Source organism: Cricetulus griseus, chromosome 2, assembly GCF_003668045.3.
Source record: "Cricetulus griseus strain 17A/GY chromosome 2, alternate assembly CriGri-PICRH-1.0, whole genome shotgun sequence".
Lineage (NCBI taxonomy): Eukaryota > Metazoa > Chordata > Mammalia > Rodentia > Cricetidae > Cricetulus > Cricetulus griseus.
The window spans coordinates 418,694,451-418,719,744 of NC_048595.1; the positions used below are offsets into that span (position 1 = coordinate 418,694,451).

General features: G+C 40.5%; 1 protein-coding gene across 2 annotated transcripts in view; it reads left to right on the plus strand.

The window, feature by feature from the left end:
• The first annotated feature begins 12,430 nt into the window (after positions 1-12,430).
• Ccnyl1 (cyclin Y like 1) overlaps positions 12,431-25,294 on the plus strand; it is a 36,051-nt gene continuing 23,187 nt past the window's right edge. Inside the window, exons 1-3 of one of the 2 annotated variants that reach the window (XM_027397102.2) lie at positions 12,431-12,777; positions 22,602-22,676; positions 24,084-24,118. In XM_027397102.2, the coding sequence (XP_027252903.1) occupies positions 12,549-12,777; positions 22,602-22,676; positions 24,084-24,118 (339 nt within the window). In that variant the 5' untranslated portion in view covers positions 12,431-12,548. The remainder of the gene's footprint in view (positions 12,778-22,601; positions 22,677-24,083; positions 24,119-25,294) is intronic. The other variant, XM_027397101.2, reaches the window with a different exon arrangement.

A 25,294-nucleotide genomic window follows, 5' to 3' on the forward strand; every position in this document is an offset into this window, starting at 1 on the left:
GAGGGGGCTAGAGACTAACAAAAGAGAGGAACACTTTGGTCAAAGCTGGGTCTACACCTCATTAATGGAATTTCCAAGCCAGATGGAGCCCTTGTGATTTTGTTCTCCAACTTGACTGATGAGAGACTGTCCACTTCCCTGGTTGGGTGTGCAGATTTCAGGGGAGCCCTATCTCTCAGCATTTCCTAAGGCTAAGGCAGGAGGTGGGTGTGGGGAAGAGTGAGCAGCAATGAGCAATGGAAACTTAGCACTTAGCAGTTCTTCCAGCAAACTAGAAAGGCCTGAGGACTGGGAGCCTGGGGCAAGCTTGGCCCATTGAGAAGGATATAAAGGAAGGAGATGGGGGAGGGGAGATTGTCCATCCAGTGGACTTAAAATGAGGTAAAGAGAATCTCCATGCGTGATCTCTGTAGAGAACGCTCAGAAGGGCCTGAGGCTGCTTAAAATGACAGCTTGTTGGTTTCTTTGACTGGGGAGAAAGCCCAGAAGGAAGATGGTGGTATAGAGAATTTAGAACCCTAGTTCTAAATTCCAGAAGCCCTTTCCTCCATGACTCTCATTAGCACTAGTAGATATTTTAATTGATTAACAAGTTTACAAACTTTTGATACATTAGTCTGTGTTCCAACAAAACTAACTCACCAGGGCCATGCCATTGGCTCTCTAGCAACTTCTCCTGTTTCCCAAATATATATTCTGAAGTCCTTTTTGAAAACTGGGAGACTGAGGCTCCTACCAGAATGTGCTGCCTCATCCAATCTCACCTCTTTACATCCTCCCAGGCATCGGGTCCTTGCTCTACCCTAAGGCAAAGTACCAGCTCTGCTTTGCTCTCGGTGGTGTGTTCCCTCGATTTATTCATGCCTTGTCATTCTGTTTGATCAACGACAAACTCAGATGCTTGAACAATTCTGGAGGCTGCAGGCCCAAGAGCAAGGTGTGGGTAGGATTCATTTCTGTTTTGGGCTGTGGAGGAAAGGTCAGTGCCAAGTCCCTGCCCTTGGCTTCTAGATGGCATCTTTTTGGTGTCTTTCCATGGGCTTCTTGATGTGTGCTAGTAGGTAAACTTCCTCTTCTCATAGCACACCACTCCTTTACTGGATCAGGGCTTGACTCACTAATCTTATTTCAAACATTATATCCATAAAGACCTTATTTCCAAGCTGGGCAGACTGCCTTACACCGGTAACGCTGGTACTGAGGCAGGAGGATGGTTAAGTTCCAAGCCAACCAGGATGACACAGAGAAACCCTGTCTCAAAACAAAACAACCCCCCCACACACAAAAAAAACATAAAAATCAGAAAACAAAACAAACAAAATACTTTATCCCCAAATATAATCATATTCTGAGGTACCAGGGGGTCAGGACTTCAACATATATATTTTGAAGGCAAAGGACACAATGTAGTCACATAGTTTAAGAGAGAAGACTCCCTGGCATTCCTTAGGAAACATTGTCCTATTAACTGACATGCATTTGCTCATTTATTTAGTACTTTTTAAGGTTTCTCTCTACTTAAATATCAACCCCAGAAGGCCAAATTCTCTATTTTGCTAACTGAAGTATCTCACAGTTCTGAGCTTATCGCCTGGAGACCAGCAGGTCCTTGATGAATATTCATGGTTGGATGAAAGCATATTGTGAAATCATTACAAATCACTCACACACACACACACACACACACACACACACACACACACACACACCAGAGGAAATTTCTTTATATTGTTAAGAACACAAGACAGGGAAACAATATAAGTAGCACAGTTTCACTATTAAACCACTGAACATTTGACTAAAGCTTAGAGAAGTATGTCATAAAATGCTAGTAGCAGGGGGCTCTTATTGTTATCTTTAGGTGACTTTTTAACTTCTTTACAGCTGATAGATGTATATATGTATATATAATATATATTTATATATATGTATATATATATATTTTTTGTTTTACTTCTGTAAGAAACTAAATATAGTAAATACTATTGGTATCTAATAGAAGATATCTTGTCATCACTTTTAATTGACTATCATACATTTTCCTTTTCGTTTTCAGTGGAGAATGGTGAAGAGACAGCATGTGGATGATTTCTTGAAGCCCTGTGGCACGGTCAAGCTTTGTAGTGTTGGATGTGTTTGTCATACTTGTCCTGAGTCCTGATTCTTCCTCAGCAATGGGTGATGACGAGATCCTCAGGACAATGGGAAGTGCTGTTCTCTGGCCTAGACAGAACTTGGGTGTATGGATCAATGGTTTGGAAATATCAGCACGATGGTCAGAACACATCCTAGGGTATTCTTATCCCTTGCATTTCTTTCATGAGTAGACCAGACAATGCCCAGCATCTCTCACACAGTTTTGGCAGAAGCCTGGCAGGTGCCTGGAAGAGTGGAAGGAAATGATAGGAGAACATTGGCCAGAGCATCCAAACTTAAGCAGTACCTTAAAAACTTAGTAACTTGGATAACAGTTTAAGTCAATTTTATTTTTTACAGTGTCACATCTAGTTGCTAGTAAAAAGCAGCGGTGATAATATCATTTAGGAAGCTGTCTTCTGTAATGGCTTCTTTCTCTGTGGGAGTCCTCATTTGCTCAAACCATAGGTTGCTTTATTGAAAAAACTACCAGAGAAATGTAAGGTTCTTAATGTCTAAGTCTGAAGGTTTTTTTTCCTCTATTACTGTTTTCAGTTTAATTCAATGTGAAGGAGACATTACAAAATAGAATTAACTGATCACAAATATTTCTGAAGGCACCTGTAAACCTATGTTCTTTCTACCTACTGAAAACCCAAAGGCTGCTGGACTTGGTGGCACATACATGTAATCCTAGCACTAGGAAGGCTGAGCAGAGAGTTTGGCTACACACTAAGACCATCTCTCAAAACAAACAAACAACCCTGAAGGCCACAGGGTCAAGGTTTCTGTGGATACTGCATTAAGATCGTTCCAGTAACTTTAGCTTATCAATTATAAAGTAGTAAATAGATAAAAGCAACAGTCCAAGGACTGGCTTTGAGGGCTTTTCCCCATAAAGGAATGAGGCTGGCCAGAGCTCCCCTTCTTCTTCTCTAATTTTAGACTGACATCTTTACTGAAAACATGAAATATACTGCCATTATACAACTATGTCATAAGAAATCTGGCTGCTCTTGAGAAAACCATGATATGTCTAGTCAGTCTCAGATGTCCCACACTTTGTAAACCAGGTACCTCACTTGCAACAAAAAAGCCATCACAGACATTACAGCCTCAGAGTTAAGGCATGGAGAAGAATGGAGAATCTAAGCTGTGGTGATCCAACAAAATAAAGAATGCCTGACCTGAAGATTAGAGTGCAAAGCTAGCCATATTAACTAGCCTTAGAGGCCAGACAGTGGTGGCACACACCTTTAATCCCAGCAGCCACACTGGTTAGCCACAGAGGCCAGGCAGTGGTGGGACACATCTTTAATCCTAGCACTCAGGAGACAGAGGCAGATGGATCTCTGTGAGTTCAAGGCCACCCTGGGCTACATAAGAGTGAATTGGTCTAAAGGAGAAACAATGCTCACATCTTTGAGCCCAGCACTTGGGATGACATGCCTTTAATGCCTGCACTAGAGAGGAATATAAGGTGGGAGGAGATGGGAGCAGTGAAGTCTGAGGTTTGGTGGAGACAGAGGCAGTCACATCTAATCTGAGGATTCATGGAGACAGGATCGCCCTTTCAGCCCAAGGTAGATGTAAGAGCTAGTGGATTTGCTTCTCTGATCTTAAGCTTTAACCCCAATATCTGGCTCTGGGTTTTAATTTTTCCATGCTACATCTCGTGCTACACTAGCTCCATTTGGAATTGATATGCTGGTAAGCCAACTTGGTCATTTCCATTGCTAAATTGGTCCACTCCAGCTGTATCCTCTGTTTCCTAAGCAGTGATGGATGTATGTCTTGATTCATTTCCTGACCACAAGTTATGAAATTATTATAAAATGGTGGTTGTTTTAAAGAGGTGCTACAGAGAAGAAGCAAGAAACGGGGCATGAAAGAGAATACTGGGAAAAAAAATAAATGGTTTTAAATAGTTTTCAACTTCTGATGTTGGTACATCTACTCAGCTTTTTCATTCATTTATGCACTCACTCAAAAATGTATTAAGCTAGGTATAATACTTAGTGCTAAGGATATGTAAAATGAACAAAAAACTTATGTTCTTAGAATTTGGTTGCCACAGGGCTGTCAGACATGAAAGCAATTACCATACCATGTGAAAGCATATTGCTCTACAGTTTGACTTTATAGAATAACTCCTTACAAGCAAGAGACAGAACCTGTCTTAAGGGAATGAAAGAAACACTGTAGAACAAACTCTGCTCCAGATAAACCCCAGAGAACCACTATAGGTTGACCAGACAGCAAGCTGAGCCACTATTCTGGATTCTTGATTTTGGTTGCAAAGAATAGGACAGAAATGGATTGGATAGTTGAGTTTTTATTATGCCTATGGTTTCAGTCTTTCTCTCCTCCTCCCACACAGAGCATTTATTGAATAATCAGGATATTTTCTCATGGGAGTAATCTATTCCATAGTGGGAAATACTTTGGAAGACACAGGCCAGAGAATTTTGTCCTTCACCTAAGCACACAGCAGATGACATGTTACTAAATTTGGGGTCATAGTCTGTACCTCAAGAAGTCAAGTTTGACCACTCATCCTTGGAAAGCCAATTAAAACAGGCAGGCTCTAAAAATAATAAAATAATAAAATAATAAAATAATAATAATAATAATAATAATAATAATAATAATAATAATAAAACAGGCAGGCTCATTCCACAGACGAGTCTAAGCCAGCTTAGGTTGTTGGGGTTTGGTGATTTCTTTTCTTTAAAAAAAAATGCTTTCCATAGTAAGTACCTGGCAAGATAAGTTCCCGGACCCCTGCATCCATCCAGATAGCTGTGCAAATGTCTTCTGATAGCATGATCCTAGAGGTACTTCAGGGAAGGCTTAGTGCCATGATGATAAAAATTATTTTGACAACAGGGCAATAGAGCCATTATAAGAAAAAGGCCCTGCCCTAAGTCTCAGCTGGGTTTCTAAGAAGACAAACTTGGCTAAAAAGATCTCTTCAAACTGTTCAGTGCTGTCAAGTTTAATAAAACTCCTCTTCCCCCTCCAGCATTGTCTTTCTAATGTCAGTTTATTTGAAGAGGCTGCTGTCAAAAAGGCTTCTGGAGGAACCTGGAGGGAACATGTCAAATCATTGCTACAAAATGTGTCTAATGTTAAGAGAAACTTGTTTCACTTAACCAAAGATTCCCTTTAATAGAGAAGTTCTGAGGCTGTAGAGATGGCTCAGCAGTTAAGAATAATACTGTTCTAGTAGAAGACCCAAGTTCAGTTCCCAACGCCTATATCAAGCAAATTACAACTACCTGTAATTCCAGTTCCAGGGATCTGACACCCTCTTCTGGCTTTTCTTGACACTGGTACTTGTGTGTATATACACCTCACAAACACACACAAACAAATAATTAAAAAAAATAAAAGTAGGGCTGGAGAGATGGCTCAGCAGTTAAGAGCACTGGCTGCTCTTCCAGAAGATCCATGTTAAATTATCAACATCGAAGAGGCAGCTCACAAGTATCTGTAACTCCAGTCCCAGGGGATCTGATTCCTTTCGTGGCCCTCAAGAGCACTGTACTCTACAGACATGATGACTATGCACATAAAAAAATGAAAATATAAATACAAAGGCAGGGTTGACATATCTTAAAGTCCTAAGATAACACATGAGAGAAATAAACAGTGAAGCAGATAAATGGGGGGGGGGGAATATTGACAGGAAATAACTGTTCCAACAACAATTGGAATAGTTGTATCTGCCTTGTTCCAAAATAGATTTCTAACTGAGTTTATTCTCTGGTTAAGTATAGAGGGTGAACTCTCCCATCAAACTCCCTGGGCACAGATCACATATTATGAAAGACCTAGGAGCAAGGAGGAGAGTTACTATCTGATTTAGAAAACCCTGAACACTACTCTTCTGTCCCTACATATCTAAGAAGAGCTACCGATAGGCTGAGAAATATTTTAGATGTCTGTAGCATCTAACAAAGTGAAACCAGAATGTTGCAGGATATTTGATAGCACTGTGAACACCTGAGACTGTGTTAATAAAATCAACCTTGGATCATGGAGTAGAGCTAGTGACTAGTGGACAGGAATTAGCCATAGGGAGTACAGAGGAGCCAGGAATATGGATAGAGAGACACACAGGAAGGAGTAAGGCTGCACTTGAAAATTTGCAGTATTTTTTGGTTGGGGACGAGTAGAGAGTTGTTCTCTTGCTGGTCTCTGGCCAAAAAGGTTGCTTCTCAGTCCCTCTGAGCTAGCAGGTTTTCACCTGACTCCTCAGTCTTTATTGGTAAATAGAACAATACTTAGTTAAAAACTACATTTGGCAGTGGCGGCAGCAGCAGGGCCAGTGCCAGCAGGACCGGAAGTCCTGCCAGGCTGTGGCCTAAGGGGCATGGCACTGACAGCGAGGTAGGAGGGCCACAGAAGGTAGTTAAAATCTCAGTAGATTCAGGTGCAGCCACTGTTCCAGAGGTAAAACACCACCAGAGGCACACAGGTCATATGAGATGGAGAAAAGCAGAGACCTAGGAAAGCAAAAGGAAATGCTCTGTCTCTCTTCAAATGCAAGCATTTCCTAGAGCTGTCCACATCAAATGCCCTGATACTAGGAACTCTGTCACAGAGGACATTTGGGGCCAGATGTCACCTATCAAATGCACATCTGTCCCCATGGGATAAACTGACACCCTTTTTTAGAGCACTGTATCAAATAAATTAGCATTCTCAACCCATGTACTGTGAAAGGAAGAAGACGGGAGGATGGTTGAGGAATGCAGAGACCGTTTATTGAGATGTGCCTACCAGTACCGTCAAATTACTGAAGAACCCAATTATGAGATGTGAATTTAAATACAAGAGAAGTCAAGTTGTTCTACATCATGTCAGGTGTGATAATTCTTTAACATTTTTGCTTACAGACTTTGAGACTATGATGGCAACTGTAGATTGTTTTACAGTTTTAGAAAAAATATATATATACATATATATATATATATATGTATATATATATATATATATATATATATATACACACACACACACACACACACACACACACACACACACACACCCCTATCACTTGCTCAGGGAATCCTACTCTGTGAGTAGTTTGTCATAGTTTTCATTGCTGTGACAAAATACTAGTCAGGAACACCTTAAAAGGAAGAAAGATTAAACCAATGATAAATAAACACTATGCTACATGGAAGTTGTGGAAAAATCTCCTGTCTTCTTCCTCTCTTTATGTTATGTGGAATAAAGATGCAACAGCTAGAGACTGTCTCCTCAATTGAACAGGTAATCAGTGAAGATGAACCAATGAATTTACTATAGACTCATATAAACAAAACCTCAGTTTCTCTTACAGACTCAAACTTCTGCTTAATGATTACCACAGAATTACTATTTTGTTCATTTATATATCACTCTCCCAGAAAGATGGGGGATTTTTAAAAACTTGATGTTTTTCTACTATTCCTTGAAAGTTAAATATTTTCAAAGCAATGGCTCACAGTATTTTTGCTTGTGTTTTTAATTATTTAATTTTCAAGGCCCTACAAATCTATTTGTGTATGTCTATTGTTATGTGCAGGCACTATCTTGTAACTTGATCTTAGACATCACCTCAAGTCAACAGAAAACATCTAAAATGGTATGCAGTGCTATTTCTAGTATTCTGGACAATATTATCACCATATAACTGTTACTAGGCCCTAAGGATTTAACTAGACATTGGTTATAGAAACAAAGCTTCATTGAATACTCTCATTCCACTGTGGTTTGCCGTGCTTTAATGTATTGTTCAGGTTTTTTTTTTCCATCAATACTTAACTAAATGCTTTAAACAGAATTAAATTAAAAATTAATCCCCTCTGTTCCCTTGCCCTTTGAAATAGCCTCTTCTTCCTGTTTAAAGGCTAATACCCCCTTGGGTCCTTTTTGTGGTCTTATATGTGACTACGGGGTTTGTGAATGCCCATACTTTTTACAAATACATGTATTTCCTTAATTTCTGTTTACTCTTCCTCAAAAGTTGTTATTTCTTTTAACTGCTTGGGAAGAGTAAATAATGCCACCTTCCACTTTTGTGATATACCTGGTTAGAGTTGAGCTCCATAGATTTTGCTCAAATATCTCTTCAATTTACCCATATTTGAGGGAAGCAGCATTAGTTCTCTGTAGCTGTGGCTTCTGTCTCCATGAGTTCAATTAGCAGTGAACTGGAAATATTTTAAGTACCTCACATCTCTACCAAGCACATACTTTTTTCTTGTTATTCATCTATAAATATTACCATATTGCACTTATCTATATGGCACTGGTGTTGTATTAGGTGTTATAGGTAACTCCGGTGATTTGAAATACATGGGAGAATGTACACGGGTAAGTTATATGTAAATACTGTGCTATGTCATGCAAGGACTTCAGCTTCCTCTAATTGTGGCATGCGGAGGATCCTGAAGGCAATTCTTGGCCAATATTGAGGGGCAATTTGGTGTCTTAGTTAGGGCTACGATTGCTGTGCTGAAACACCATGACTAAAAACAACTTGGGGAGGAAAGGCTTTATTTGGCTTACTCTTCCACATCACTGTTGATCACTGAAGGAAGTCAGGACAGGAGCTCAGAGGTCATGGAGGAGTGCTGCTTACTGGCTTGATCATTCTGGCTTGCTCAGCCTGCTTTCCTATAGAAGGGACTATCAACCCAGGGATGGCACCACCCACAATGGGCTGTGTCCTCCCCCAGCACTAATTAAGAAAATGCCTTGCAGGCCCGCCCACAGCCTGATCTTATGGGGGCATTTTCTTAATTTGAGGTTCCCTTTAGCTTGTATTAAGTTAACATAAAACTAGCCCATACAAAAGGTATTTGGTTTTCATTAAGTATAACATGATTTCTGGGAGCTGTAGACTTCTACACACATTTTCCTGTTTCCACAGTTATTAGGAAAACAGGAGTCACAGAGTGAACTTTCCTCAAACTTCTCCCCCAGAAATGCCTCCGTATCACATAGGTCTTTTCTCCCCCTTGCTTCTGCTTCCCAAAGCTCACCCAGCCCAGTTCTGCATTGCAGACATCTCTTCCTTCCTGGGGACACTGTTGTACTAATTTTTCATTTTCTTCTAAGTTAGAAAATTTGTTGTTCTTATAGGCTCTTATTCTTCAATATTAAAGGTATTCATTTTTCATTTTCTTTCATCTTAAAGAGAGAGTTTTTTTGGTGTGTGTGTGTGTGTGTGTGTCTGTGTGTGTGTGTGTGTGTGTTTGAGACACCTTTCCTTTCTGTAGCCTTGGCTATCTTGAAACTAGCTCTGTAGACTAGGCTGGCCTTAAACTCATAGTTCTGGGATTAGAGTGGTGTGCCACCCCTGACCAGTGAGAAAATTTCTTTAGTCATATCCCACTGCCTTCTTTTCCACTATCATCCCTCCCTCATCTCCTTCAGATACAGTCTCACTATATATAACCCAGGCTAGCCTTGAGCTCATGATCCTCTCTTAGCCTTGCCTCATTCTCTGTTGTGCTTTCGATGTGAAATGTTCTTTGTAAGCTCCTGCCTGTGTTTGAACACTTGATCTCCCACTGGTGGTACTATGTGGGAAAGAGGCAGAACCTTTGGTATTCCTTTAGCTAGCAGAGTGGGTTGTTGGGGGAAGGCCTCAAGAGTGATATCCCCTTGGGTTTCCTGAGAAGCTCTACCTCCTGATGCATGAGAACATGAGAAGTGGCAAGCTGGGAGCTCCTGCCACCATGTCTTCTCTACCTTGATAGATGGTACTCTCTAAAGTGTGAGTCAAAATAAATCTTAAGTTGCTTCTGCCAGGTGTTTTGTGACAGTGACAAGAAAAGCAACTGATACACTTTCTTATCTATTTCTTTCCCTACTTCTCACCGTCTAACTTGCTCATACACCCTCCCCGCCCCCCACCCCAGCCACCCAGCTGCCATAGCCAATGGCAGCATTCCGCTTTGTCCTTTAAGGTATTACAGGATGAGTACTGTTCACCGAGATCTACACAATCAGCTACAGCTCATCTTTGCAGCCTTCCCTTTAATGCCAGCTAAATCTCATATTCTCCAAGTTTCCTTCCTACCCTCTCATGAGACCTCCCTTTTATTATACATCCTAAGGTAACCACTTCTGCACTCAGACTTCAATTGCCTCCTATATTCTCTGATTTTAATACAACTTCCACTGTTGTTTCATTGAACAGTTTTATCTTACTTGTTTACTAAAACCATAGATTCCACGTTGCTCCACAGAAGTAACCAGTAAATGGAAGTAGCATTCTTAGAATGTAAACTCTAGGAAAATGTTCCCCAATTACTCTTGTTTTAGCACAAGTGCTAATTTTGAAAGAGTTTAAGTCGGGCTATCACAAGATGGAGTTAGTTTATAGAGATTCACATCCAACTTTCTGATTCGTTTCCATACAACACTTAACAGTGTCAAAAACTATTTTCATCTCTAGTCTTGTTCATCCTCCTTTGTCTAGGAGGGAGACATCAAAATCTACTGAGTCCTCTAAATCAGAACCTTAGACATCTTTTTTTTTTGCTCTCTACTTTTGTTCTCCCTCCATATCCAATAGCTAAGAACTTCCTATTTCACTTCATAAATGAGCATAAATTCTTTGTCTCCACTCAGTCACCACTATACTTTGTTGGAACTGTCTTTCCCTCCTGTGAGAATGAATATGCTCCCTTAACTGGGCCTTAACTCCCTTCCTTCTTATTGTCCAGAGTGATCTAGCCACAAAAACATAGTGACTTTTCAAGTTCATGTGAGAGTTCAACAACTATTTCCAGTATAAAATTTAAGTTCTCCATCCCACTGACTTTGGGGTCAGATAGACATGTTTGTACCCCAAGTTCAGTAGTGTGAACTCAGACAGCTGGATTCCCCAAATTTTTGCTTCTAGTTTGCCTGAATGCACTAGGAGCCAGGACTCCTGAATACACTCTTCAGAACAGAGAATGAACTTGAAGGTTCAATTAGAAAAGGTATTTAAAAACCCACATAAACTAAACACCACCAAGTACCAAGTCTCTGTCTCTTTCCCCAAGTGTGACTTCCTTCTACTGGTACTTTGAGATACAATAGTGTGTGTGTGTGTGTAGGGATCTAGATTACCCAGAATCCAGACTATTCTGGCTCCTGCCTGAGCAGTTATGTAACCCTGGGAAAGTTACTTAATCTCTCTATCTCGCGCTTTCCCACACCCCCAGTAAAATCTGGAAAATGTAACAACATTGGATTGCTTTAGACTTAGAATTAGGGAACTCCGTTGGCATGGTGACCAGTACATGGCGCTTGCTAAATATTAATTGTTCTCTACCATTTCCATCAATTAGGACTGTAGGTACTCCACCGTGTGCTTCTCAGTTTTGTAGGAGAAAACTTCTCTCTGCATTGATAGTTAAAGAGGGGAAATCTGGAAACGCCTGTCGGGAGATAGGAGAAAACAGGCGGAATGGGAGCTTCTGGCTTCCAGCTTGTCTGAGTTGGGAGGAACGAATTTGGTCCTTATTTTACGTACGAGGAAGTTGACGTGTCCTCGGGCCTCAGGCAAGGGGCAGTCACAACTCTTTATTGAAAGCAAGAGGAGATCCCCGGGGTTGCTATGGTTAAGTTGCAAGCAAAAAACGTAACACTGAGGAAACAGGAGCATTTAGCTGTATTCAACCGGCCGAGTCCGGTGCAATTTACTTGGGTAAGAAGGGGAAGCTGTCAGACATGGTGAAGCCCAGCTACTGACCGAACCAGCTCTCTACCAAGCCGGTCCTTCAGGAGCCCACCTAGAAGCGCGGCCTCGAGCAGCGAAAGGTCCCACTCCCTTCTCTGGACCCGGCTCCTAGCGGCCCACGATGAATGGAAACCCGAGTCCGCGCGGCGAGGCTTGAGGGACGGGGCGGGGCTTTGTGAGTCATGTGCCTGGGCCGTAGGCGGGCGCGTGGAGGGAAGTCCGGGTCTGATTGGCTGCCCGTCACCAGGTGACCGAGGGGCGCGTTCCGGTTGGCAGGAGCCGGCTAGCGGCCCTTCAGTCTGGAGGCGGCGACGGAAGGAGGAGGAGCTCCGGCCGCGCTCTCGGCCCGCAGTGGCTGCGTCTCCCAGCGCTTGTCGGGTCCCCACCCCTTTTAAATAAGCCGGGCTGGTCGCCGCCCTCGTAGACTAGTCCGCTGTGGGGAGGCGGCGGCGGCGAGCCGGCGGGGGTGCGGCCGAGGCCGGAGCCCTGCCCCGGGCCGGGCGGCGGGGCGGGCGGCGGCGCGCAGCGGGCGCGGCGGCGAGTGCGGGCGGGCGCAGCCCCGCTCAGCCCGGGGCTGCCAGCGCCGACCGCGCCATTGTTGGGGGAGGGGGCGGGAGCGGAGTCCCGGGCGAACGGAGGCGCAGGCGGCGGCGGCCGAGCGGAGCGGACGCGCCCCATGGGGAACACGCTGACCTGTTGCGTGTCCCCCAATGCCAGCCCCAAGCTGGGCCGGCGAGCGGGGCCGGCGGAGCCCGACTACGAGTCAGAGATCTACGAGGCTGCGGCCGGGGACGCGGTGGCGGTAGCGCCGGCGCCCGCTGCGGCCGTGGAGCCCGCCGAGTTGGATTTCGGAGCCGGCGAGGGCCACCACCTGCAGCACATCAGCGACCGAGAGATGCCCGAAGGTGAGGAGGAGGCAGCGTGCGCGTCCCGGCCGCGGCGCACCTCTGGCCTCCACCGTCTTCCAGGGTCTCGCTGGGAGGCGGCCGCCGCCTCGGGTTCCTTCCTGCCCGGAGTAGGCTGGCGCGGGCCTGGGCACCGGGAATGAAGGCTGTGGCTCGCGTCTCCACCCCTTATTCTTTCTCGGCTGCGTCTGGCCACCCGTACGCCCAGTTCTTGTTCCCTCTTTCCATTCTCCCATCCGGATCTGGGACTCTGCCGCCCGCACCGCCGCCTCTTTGTAATGCTGGGCACTGTCCAGTGGGATGTTATCGAGACTTCATGTGTTTGTATATAAGTGCCCCCTTTCTTTATAAAACTCTCAGGACCCTAATCTCAGAATAGCCATCCCATCTCCCTGTCCTTACTTAGCCAGATGGTACCTAAGGTAAGAACTTAAGTGTTTCCTCTTCCCCCGAACCAGTTAGGTAACTGATATTAGAGCAATCCAGACTCAGCCTATTTTGAGGATTTATTTACGTTCAAGTAGAGGTTGCCACAGAAATGTGTATGATAATAAATAGGATTTTAAAAGTACCTTCAATATATGCTGCCTTATTCCTTCCAATTGTAATTGGAACACAGAAATGAAGTAAATTGGGAAATGGGACTTCTGTAAAAGATGGCAGTGTTTCTTCCAGGGCTTCCTTAAAGTCCCATTTCCCCTCCCCCACAAGGAGTTTTGATAAATACATTGCCACTTTAAAAACTTCATTTACTCCTGAGAGATTGTTGGCCAGAGGTTTCAAAGGAGTCAAAAGCTAAAATTTAACATTAAATTAGTAATGTAAAGATTTGGGAGTTAGGATGAAGCCCCTTAAGGTACCTGTAGTGTTTATTTCCATGGCTCCTCTCCTCATCTCTCTAGAAAATTTTATTCAGTGCTGAGCATGTTGAAGTAAAAGTTCAGCACACTGAACCAATGGAGGGTGGGCTGGGTAGGACGGAGATGAGAAAGTGCTTGATGCTTTATAATTAGAATTCTCACTGTGAGTCTAGGGAGAAGTAATTCTGGGTAACAGAGTGGTTCTTGAAGGCTACAGACTTGTAAGACAAAGTATCATCAGATGTTTAAGCCTCATTGGCCTGTTTGTTTTGAATAATTGCTACAAATGATTCCCTTTCTTTAGAGGAACGTCTTATAACCGTCTCTTTAAACTTTAGCTAGACCATTGGTGTCTTCATGTTACAGTAATTTAAGGCCCATAATCGATAGACTTTTGTAACTTTTGTAATAAATAAAAAAGAATGCAAATGTGATTGTATCTTTAAACCAATGGACAGCTTACACACCAGTGTGTAAGTGTGTGTATTTATAAAAAACTGTTCTGTTTCAATGTTTTAAGGTAAGCCTCTAGGTTTACGAACCAGTTAGTATGTAGGTAGTGTTGGGTGAGAGGGATTACGACATAATTTCATGTATGCTCATTTGTGCCTTCCAAATACAAAGGAAGCCTGTATGCATTCTCACTTTTGCTGATGAGGATGCAAAGTTAAGAGATGACTGAAGCTGCTTCTGCACAGAACTGTTTTAAAAGACTAATGTGGAGGTGGTGGATGTGCTGGGTTGGACTCTTCAGAATGTATACTCTAATCTGTACAGTCGAGCTCTTGGTTCTTCGTCTTTTCCTGTCTTAGTTACTTTTCAAGTAACTGATGTAAAGGCACCATTTGCTTTAGATCTCATATATATATATATATATCTCCTGAGTATTCTTTTCACTGAAAATGAGTAAAGGGAGAAGTAAGCATGTAACCTAAGTTTACAGGTCATGTGAATGAGGCTGTTGTGGGAACCACGAGTTGAAGCTGAGAATGTTGACAGAATATTAAAAAGGCTGACTAGAGGTGTGTGAGCATAGAACTGTAGGACCGGGGATGCTAAGCCAGAAATGTTGAAAAGAAAAATGACTTTGTGAGCATAGAATTTGAGTTTATTAGAATAGTCCCATTAAAATTTCAGTGTTTCCTCTAAATTGCATCTTTAGGTCTTGAGGACTAGTTTAAGGGTATAATATTTATTGCCCAGAAGTACAGACTCCTAGGCTTGATCCTTAGTGCTGCCAAAACTTTGTAAAATTAAATTCTTTGGCATTCAGTAAAGTGATAAGAAATTTCAGCATTTGACTAAAAACACCGAATATATATAAACACATTGAAAGTTTGCTTTTAATATCCTTATTTCAGAAACATTTATATCAGTTTCCTTGGAAACTGAGAAATAGCTTTAAAAGTGGCCTTTTTTATAGAGAATTGAATTGTTTTGATTTCTTAGATAAAATCATGAATAAATGATGTTCTGCTTTATTCTCTTTTGAGACATTTTAGAGCATTCAGAGTCACTTCCAGAACTTCCAAAGTACATAGTTAGTATTCCCTAATCCATTGGCTCTAAGGGAACATCCATCACTAACACCCTTCTCCCTGTCCCTTGGAAGGGGGAGAGTAGGGAAAGAATTGGCAATGTGATATGGGAGAACCTATGAATCTTTCTCCTTTCTAGTAGCTAGTAACCATTTTTTTAATGTGTTGGTAAGAGCTATAGAAAACACATAAACCATTTTTATTAATATTTTGGTGTTGTATCTTCTTGAACCTCTCTTATGACTATTAATGTAACATGTCATTTTATAAAAATGAGATTGTGTGTGCTGCTTCCTGTCCCTGGAACAAAGTTTATATTCTCCAGAGGGTGCTCCAGGATGTCTTCCTAGCCAGTGCACACTGCTCTGTGGCATGCTTTTTCTTAACTGCTTAGTGTACCGCCGTATAGCTGTAGTATGTGGTTAAGACATCTTTCATAGTAAAACTATACATACACTCATAAAGATAAAAACAGACTTTGATGATTGGCGTGTTCTACCATAGATACTGGATAGAATTCAGATGGCATATTTAGTCTTACAATTTAGCGCCTTAAAGTGTGTTATTGGTGTTAAAGGCAGTTCTTATGCCAGTTGATGGTAACACTGGCTTTTTACAAGTCATTGAAATTGCTCTAGTGATTTAGATTCTGTGATTCTTAGGAAACTGTCTCATGTCTTTTGAATAGCTACTGCTCTAAGAGGTCTGTCAGTAATGCTGATCTCAGATGATAAATCAAGAAAAGGCACTGGATGAAGTCTAGAAATAAGAGAAAGCTGAAAGATGCCTGACTGGTTTGAGTACCCTGAAAGTATCTATTGAACCTTTGAATGGCTAAGCAGTATTCCAGATACAGTGATTGAAAAGATAGTCCCCTCCAAACCCTGATCCTTCTGTTCAGAGACAGGTGGGAACAGATAGTGTGTGAGTCATCAAGAATGTAATGAGCTGGTAGGAAGAAAGTCTTTTAGAGGGATGATTGGGGAAGGGACAGTTTTACACTGAGGTGATGAGTGATAACCATTGACTTTAAGTAATATGTGAACTTTCCTGAAAGGGAAAGGAAGCAGTAGGGGAGCTTTTCATATGGAACCAAACTTGATGTCTGCAATTAACAGAAAGGAAGGAACACAAGTATGCTACAGTGGAGAGAAAGGGTGCCTAAAGAAAGATGATGGATTAGGTCTTTATATGCTTGCTAAGTTGTCCTTGACAACAATGTGAACTTAGGTTGTAGTGGGAAGCTACTGGAGCATTATATACAGCAGAACAAGTTATTTGTGAAAAAGACCAAACTAGTGGCTTTGTGAGAATGCACTATGATGTATGCAAGAGACCAGCTGGGAGGCTAGGCAGTATTAGGGAAAAACAATGGTGACTTGAACATTGCCTAGGGACTAAAATAGGCTGGCTTAAGGAAATTAAGTAAATAAAAAAAATAACAAAGATGAATGTACAAGTGACAGAAAAGGAATGCAGATGATCCTTAAACTTCACATGAGAGAAATGTGAATGAAAACTGCAATTTCTTCTTTGGGGGACAGGGATGGGGGTGGGGGATCCAAAACCTTGACAGTATGTTGGTGAGTTATAAGGGAAGTTATATTTATAAATTGCTGGTGGAAATGCAAAATTATTTGACTCCATGAAGGGGAATTTGGCAAAATGTAAAATTGCTAGTTTATTTAATCTAGAAACCCCATTTTAAGGAATTTATGCCACAGATGTGCATATCATCATGTGAGACAGCATATTTTCAAAGTTCTTGCTGTATTATTTTCATTAGGGTGGTAATGACAGTAAGTATGGATGTATGGAACTATAAAATAAATCAGATCTGATTAAAGCCATTCTCAGGGTATATGTCATAAAAGGGGTTGAGGCAGTGAGGTGTGGAGTATGACAAGGAAAATATGTATTTGTTTATTTAAAAAAAAACACTGGAATTCTTGATCTTGTGTGTTTATGTATATACCCTTTTATCTAGTGTTGGCCATAGCACATACATATTTGCCTAAGAATTACTTTGATACAGATTTTCCAACGAAATGGCAACATTTACTTGTTTGCTTTTGCAGGTGTGAAAACGTTGTAATGTATTGTATATGTCTTGTATATTTAATTTTATCCTCTCAATGTTTTGAGTTAGTATAGGAATTGTAGCTGGTTTACATGTAAGAAGATAGCTATCAGGAAATATACATTGTTTTCTAAGATTTTAGCAACTAAGACATCGTTGATCAGGAATGTAAATGCCAGTTGTATACAACATATCAGCCTAGAACTTACAGAATATGACTCAGAATGGGCTTCTTTGAATGCCATCTGTCTTCCTTCTGTTTTCTTTTTAGGCTATTCATCTTTGATGTTCCAACAGTAATATTGAGGAGTATACAGCGAAGTGGAGATAGTAAATGTGTAAACTAGAAATGATCTTTAAAGTTTAGTTGAATAAAATCCTCTCAAGAGCTAGACTGAGGAAGAAAGTTTCAATATCTGAATGATCACAGCCGTTAAGGATTGATAATTAAGACAGGGCAAGACTGAGAACGGTGGAGGGGCAGGTGCAGAAGTGGATTCATTCATCGGATGCTAGAAAAGCTGGGCAGTAGTGAGCTCTTGATTGAGGACCCTCGGTAGAGGTATGCTTGCTTGATACTAACAAGTAATAATTACTTAATGATGCAAACTGTGGGCTCAGTGATAGATTGATCTGGCAGTGCAGTTGTGAATCTTGGAATGTCTGTTCAAAGCCATAAAACTAGTACAGTATACATCAAGGGGTGATGGAGCATGTCAGTAAGTAGAGAAGGTCTTTAGACAAGTACCCAAGAACTGCTGACATACTCTAATTGTGATATGTTGGAATTGCTATGTTGGAATCTTCTCCCCCCACCTAAAATGTGCTGTTTCTGCCAATTTCTTGGTCATTGCCTTCTTTAATATTTTGATAAGGAAAATTTTGTGATAGATTATGATTGTGTAATGTTAACATTTTAGCCTTCAGCAATGCATTTAGTTATTATAAGGAGTGTTTTTAGTATTTTTGACATGTAATTTAGGTGGATCATGCAACTTATAGAAAAAGCAGTTTATTTGCCTACCATTGCTTTCAAATTAAATTGCAACTTTGATAATTCAAAATGGTGGATTGTATTTTAATTATAATCCTTGTCTTGACATATTTGTCATAGTTGAAAACATTCTTACAGGTTTCTTTGTGAAAGTTGTGTCTTTGTATGTGTGTGTACATGTTCATAAGGGTAGTGACAATCAGGGAAAGGGTGCTCTTCCTCATTTATGTTCCACCTATTTGAGACAGTCTAGGCTGATTCTCCGTGAGTCCAGGATCTGCCTGTCTCCCCTCTATCACTGGAATCACAGATGCAGTGTTACATGCTGGCCGTTTGTTTACATGGGGACTGTCGATCCAAACTCAGGTCCTCATCCTTGTGCATTAAGCACTTTTACCTCCTGAACTACCCACCAGCTCGTCTGGTTTCTAAAGAAACTTGCATATAAGATACATGGCGATTGATGTGTTCTCATTTTCCTAAACCCATGTGTGTGCAGAATGTGTTTATGGATCCTAATGCTTTGGTTCATAGTTGGTTATCTTGCCTCTGTAAGAGTGAATAGAGTAGTATGGCTTACCAGCATCTGCATAGGCTCTGGAAATAGAGTTAATAGGGACTACAGAAATAATACCATTTGTATATAGGGTCACTGTCTACTGGCTTAAGTTTCTATTCTATATAAAATAGCAACATGTGTTATTTATAATAAGTGGAAAGTGCACACTACATGGCAGACTTTGTTAGCTACATAACGTTTATATTATCTCAAAATACTGAAAATTGGCATTGAAGCCCTGATGTGTATAATTCCAATAGGCTTTATATAAGTGATTTAAAAACTCATCAAAGTAGAAATATTATAATTAACTATGGGAGACTGGCCAGCCTGCAATCAAAAATATGCAAATTATAGTCACAGTAATATCCCTAATTCACAAACATCCGGAATCTTTTTAAGTATATAAAGCTGAGATAGAAGTGAGAATTGACATAATTGGTAGTGTTATACCTCGATGTGCCTATACTTTACAAAGCTGTGTAGTGTTGTGTATTGAGCCATAAAAATTACCCAGCTGTGATCCCACATCTTTCTTAAGGAGATAAAAAGCATTATTTAAAAATACAGTTTACTAAAAAAAAAAAAAAAAAATACTGTGTACTCATAAAAACAGAATTTTGTGTCTAGATCCCCAATACTGGATTGGCTAAACTAGAATGGAATAACACTTGCTGCATCATTAAACGTTATCCAACAATAAATATGGTAAGGGTGGGGATGATTTTCTTTAATAAAGCACCAGTTGTAAACTGCAAAGAGGTTTTGTTTTTGTTTGGAACTGTTAGGTTTTGTTTCCTTATGGTTCAGTGCCTGGGGCCATAGGGGCACTGGGCTACACTGTTTTTTAACTGTTTATAAAGAAATCCATAAGAAACATAACTGAAAGCTTATTATTGTGAGTATATCTATTGGTAGTTTTTTTAATGGAGTATTATTTTAGCTTTTTCTAATTTCTGTTGCTGAGGAAGTCTTTTACCCATCTCATTTTTAATCTGATCCATACTACTGATCAACTATGCTGTTTACAATTATGCATCAGTGGAAGTGTACCTCAAAATCAGTATGTACACAAGGAGTTCAGAGGGAGGTAAACTAGGTTTGGCTTGACCCGTGAATTATGTGATCTTAGAATGCATTTTGACTCTGCTCCCCTCAGTTCGTCTCTGCTGAAAAGGCTTTCCTCTGATGAACCACTGCATCTCCTAACTAGTTAATGCTCCTGCAGCACATTTGCCTTTCTCCTTGGACTTTTGAGAAGTCATGAGAGTTGTGATTGATTGGCCATCCCTGGAACATGTACCCACTCCAAAACCTTCTCTCCAAGACATGTTGTCATTGATTTTTATCACAACCTTCTTGGATTCTGCCTTTCAGTCCACAATTTGGCTTTTTTTTTAAGTTTATTTTATGTGAATGTATGTGTACCAGAGAGAGAGAGAGAGAGAGAGAGAGAGAGGAGAGAGAGAGTGTACATATATGTGTATCCCGGGAGGCCAGAAAAGGGTGTTTGTTGTTTCAGGCCATTGTGAGCCAACCAGCCTGAGTGCTGAGAACCAAACCTACGTCTTTTACATGAACAAATGTTCTTAACTGCTGAGCCATCTCTCCAGGCCCCCAATTTGGCATATATGTTTTAAACTTAGTCCTCTTTGATTTTTATACTTAATTTTCTTGTACTTGCAAAATTCCTTGGATTTTTTTTTCCAGGTCTGGGGATCAGACATAGGGAAACACTCTACTGGCAGCTATATATAACTTAGCTCCATCTAAACTTTATTGTGACACAGGGACTGCTACATAATATGGCTGTTTCTATAAACTATCTTTTTGTCCACTCCCATTCCCTCCTCCACTCTCCCCTCTGCCCCACACACACGCAATTTACTCAGGAGATCTTGTCTTTTTCTTTAAAGTATTTTTAATAGTGTGATCTGAAAATTACATTTTAATTCAAATCACAATATGTTTGCTTTTTAGAAGGAAGTAGTCCTGTGTCTCTTCAGAAACCAGCTTGAGATTAGAAACAGCTTACAAGATCTCTGCCTGTCACTTCATGCACACATGGCTTTGTTTTCCATGTAGCTAACTTTATCTCACACTTAAAGATGTCAGAAAGCCTTAAAAATAATTTTGTGTGGGGGTATCTTTAAGAATAGTTTTCTTTAGCTGGTGCACACCTGTAATCTTAGCTCTCTTGAGGCTGAGGCAGAAAGATCCAAGAAAGTTCAAGGCCAGTCTAAACTACACAGTGAGATACTATCTCTAAATAAGTAGTTTAAAAATAAAATAAAGTAGGTGATTCAAATTCCTGTTATACTGGAAAGTCCTGGATTATGTTCTTGTAAAATTTTGTGCTTGTTGCTTGGAGGAAGGAAAGGGGACTCTTCAGTATATATACATATATACTTAAGTAATGTATAAGTATAGTGCGTGTGTGTGGGGTGTGTGTGTGTGTGTGTGTGTGTGTGTGTGTGTGTGTGTGTGTGTGTGTAATGCTGGTTAGATAGTAGTGCTGGTTGAGTAGGAGTTTTTAGAGTTGTGTTTTGTTATTGGTGTGTATGAACAAGTGCAGGTATGTGCCAGAGGAGGTCAGAAGAGAGCATTGAGTCCCCTGGAGCTGGAGTGATAGGCACTTGTGACCTATCTTATGTGGGTGCTAGAATCAGAACTTAGGTCCTCCAGAGAACAATATGCTAACTGCTGAGCCAGTTCTGCAGCCCAGTAGAGTAGAATACGTCAAGTGTGTATTGTAAAAGCCAAGGATGTAATAGGTACACTGTGATCTGCCATTGAACCTCTTTTTCAAATTACAGAATGCTGGCTGGCTGGCAGGCAAGGCTTGGAAAGTATTGCCATACTTTTCTGAATCTTGATTCCAGTTTCTGGCAAGATTGGTTATGTGGCTTGAGATGAGCATTGCTCAGGACTGTCATAGTTTTTCCCTTTCTTGTCACAATGTTCCTTATCCCATGTGATGGCTCTGTGGTGAGTTTAGAGTCTGTCTTGTGCTGGACAATGGTAGTACATGCCTTTAATCCAAGCACTTGGAAGGCAGAAGCAGGTAGATCTCTGTGAATTCAAGGGCAGTCTGGCCTACAGAGTGAGTTCCAGGACATCCAGGCTACACAGAGAAACCCTGTCTTGAAGAGAAAAAGAAAAGAAAGTCTGTCCCGTGTCCTTGGTTAAACGAAAGATTATGCCATCTTGCTCCCAAGGTAGACTGCAGCAAAAAGTGAGTGCAACCTTGAAAATGGAGGCCAAAGGTTAAATCAGTTCGTATTCATGGAAGTTGTGTGGATTAGGCCATTGAATTTTTATGCAGCCCTAAATCTGCATGATGGGTTGTTCCCACATAAACAACTAATTCTCTTGTCTAAAGAAGTTATAACTAGCCAAGTGGTTAAAGAATGTTTATTGAAACCAGTTGTCTCTGCTGTCCTATATTTGATATATTGATCTGTATCTCACAGTGCCTTAAGGCTGGTTTGGAAACATTTAGTAATATCAGCATATATGTTAGATACATAGGGAAGGACACATATATGATTCTATTAAAGTTTCATAAGATAACTTAGGTTACATTTAAAGAGTCTAAGGCCATAGCTGTTAGATTCCACATTAATGGAGAGATTCTGCAGTTTTCCAGTAGAACTTTTGATGTTGCCTTTATTTTCCTCATGTTCATGTCTAAAAACCCTTCTCCTAAAATTAGAAGTGTTAATCATGATTTTCAAAATTATCTACATTTCTTTTGAAGCAAATAATCATGTCTTTCTCTTTCCTTCTGTAGATTTAGCTTTGGAATCAAACCCTTCTGACCATCCCAGGGCAAGCACAATTTTCCTCAGCAAATCTCAGACAGATGGTAAGATGCTTTTCCCACTGAGGAAGCCTGCAAACTGTTTAGATTCAGTATGATAAATTATTAAAAATATTCCATGGGATTTGTATACTGACTTAAACTTTTCATGTACTTATTTTTGGTATGGGATGATATGCTTTGCTTTTAGGGAGAGCAGGTGGACAACATATTCTCACCTTGTTATTGATCCTGATATGTGATTTAAAAGTGGCATGAATTTACAGCTGCCTGCCTCTTTCCTTCTCTTCTTAATCCAGTAGTGTGTTTTAAAGACAAATGATAGAATTTAAGGTTCTGTTAGATTTTTAGGTGAAACACCAAAACAAGTGTGTTATATATGGTCATTTTTTACCTTATTTCATATAGTACCACTCACCCAGTAAGCCAGTGTCAAACCCAGATATATGACTAAAATTTTCACAATATGTAAAACCTCTTCATCTTGTTGCAGCAAAACTGAGAGCAAACATATCCTAATGTTTCCTAAGTTTGCTAGTATGTCAATTTTCTGTACTGCTTGTTTCAAGTTGAGAGTCTGAACACTGGGATTTTTCTGTACTATTTTCTGTAAGGTTTGGTTAACTTTGCTCCCATTTTTATTTCTAAAAAAGTTAACTTCTATTGATTATGACTGTGACTATAAGAAGTGAGGAATCTACAGTAACACTGGGAATGATGCAATAATGCAACCCAGTTTAAAAGGGGGAGTGGTGGTGCTTCTAGCCTGCATTTGCATGGTTTGTGTCTTTACCTGTCTTGAGCTGTTGATCCTGATTAGTACTGCTGTACTCTAGAGGCAGAGACAGGCGGATCTCTGTGAATGCAAGGCCAACCTGGTCTACAGAGCAAGTTCCAGGACAACCAGGGCAACACAGAGAAACCCTAAAAAAACACCCCCCCCAAAAAAACACACTCTTGTGCCCCTCTTTCATGAGTGGGAAGGAATATGTGTCTAGAGTGCAGTCTAGTGTTCACAGAGGACGGGGCAACAGTGTGGCCAAGTCTCTTTCTGGAATTTGTATGCTTTCAATGTCATGTTCAGTTAGGTTAGCACACTGATTTGAAATGCTCATTAAGGTAGGCTTAGTGTTTAATGTATGACCTAATTTTTTATTAGCTGAATCTTTCACCTGCCCTAATTTTGTTTGTCATTGTCTTTTGCATATGAAAATTTTTGTTTGTGTCTACTACATTATCTGTTTGGTAAAAAAGTAAAATTTCATTTTTAGATTTACTTTATGGATTTTGTTTTGACAAATTTATTTTGTTAGAAACTGTTTTTTGAAGTAGAACTGAATTTTATCTTACTTTGCATGTTGGTAATCTATTAGATAATATGTAGCAGCTACTTTAATTTTTCTAATGCATTTGTATCAGAATTGTGATCAGTTAATTTTTTTTTATTCTTAGTGCGTGAAAAGAGGAAGAGCAACCATTTAAACCATGTAAGTAAATAGCTGAAATCTTAAGAAATTAGTAGTTTGAATTAAAGTACATCTGCAGTGACTTCTAGAAAATATAGTGGGAATACAGTACTGTTATTGTAGACTGTTTCTGTATATTTTCTAAAAGTTCTTTTCTCAGATAATAAACTTTCTATTCTGACTTAATACTATTTTTAAAAACAGGATTCTGACATTTTTATTTACTTATAGTTAGTTACATAACATGGGTATAATACAGAGATATACCTGTTTTTTTTTCTTTTTTACTGATTTCTTTTTTAAGATTTGCTTACTATTTATATGTGTGTGCCTACAAGAGGTTATGTGTACTTTATGGGTACAGGTGCCTTCAGAGGCCAAAAGAGGGCATCCGATTTCCTGGAACTGGAAGCATAGGTGGTTGTGAGCCGCCTGATATGGGCACTAGGAACTGGACTTAGCTTCTCTGCAAGAGCAGTTAAGAGCACTGAAGTGCCAAGCGTCTCTCCAGCCCTTAGTCTATCTGTAAGTGAAGTAACAAACCACTGACTTTGGTACTATCTGCTGATTCCATCGTAGCAGGTGAAAGTTGTTGTCCATTGTGATCATTTCCCTCTTCCATTTCCTTAACACACATCTTATTTCTTGTAAAATCTTGAGTCAGTATTTTCATTATGACGATGTGCATTGCTAATTGCTGGATCATGTAGTACTCTGTGCTGCCTCCTTCCACACCTTAATTCTTTCTCTTCAGTGGTTAAATCTGGATTCTTCAGGCCCAATAGGTGAAACCCCTTTTCCTAACCCGCATCAATTCACACAGCCAGATGCATTGTACAGCCCAGGCTGCTCTCCATGTGTTTTTAGTGTGTAGAATTCATTTCCACACCATTTTTCCTTGCCTGTTTCTTAAAAGCAATCCTTTTTAACACCAGATGTTGTCAAATTTGTTACATGCCTATCAAAAATATTTTGCATCTATTAAAATACATGTGTCTGGTTTTCTGTAGGCACCCCTTCACAGCCTTTGCCATCCTACTCCAGTGAGGCCAGGTTTTGCCTGCTCTCTATATTTTTCCCTGGGATATGGCTTTGAAGTTACTGGGGCCTCATGTGATTGCTTTCTTGTATTGGTTCCTCAATGTCCTAGATTCTGTTTCTCTTTATCCTCTTACACTGTACTGGAACACCTTTCCT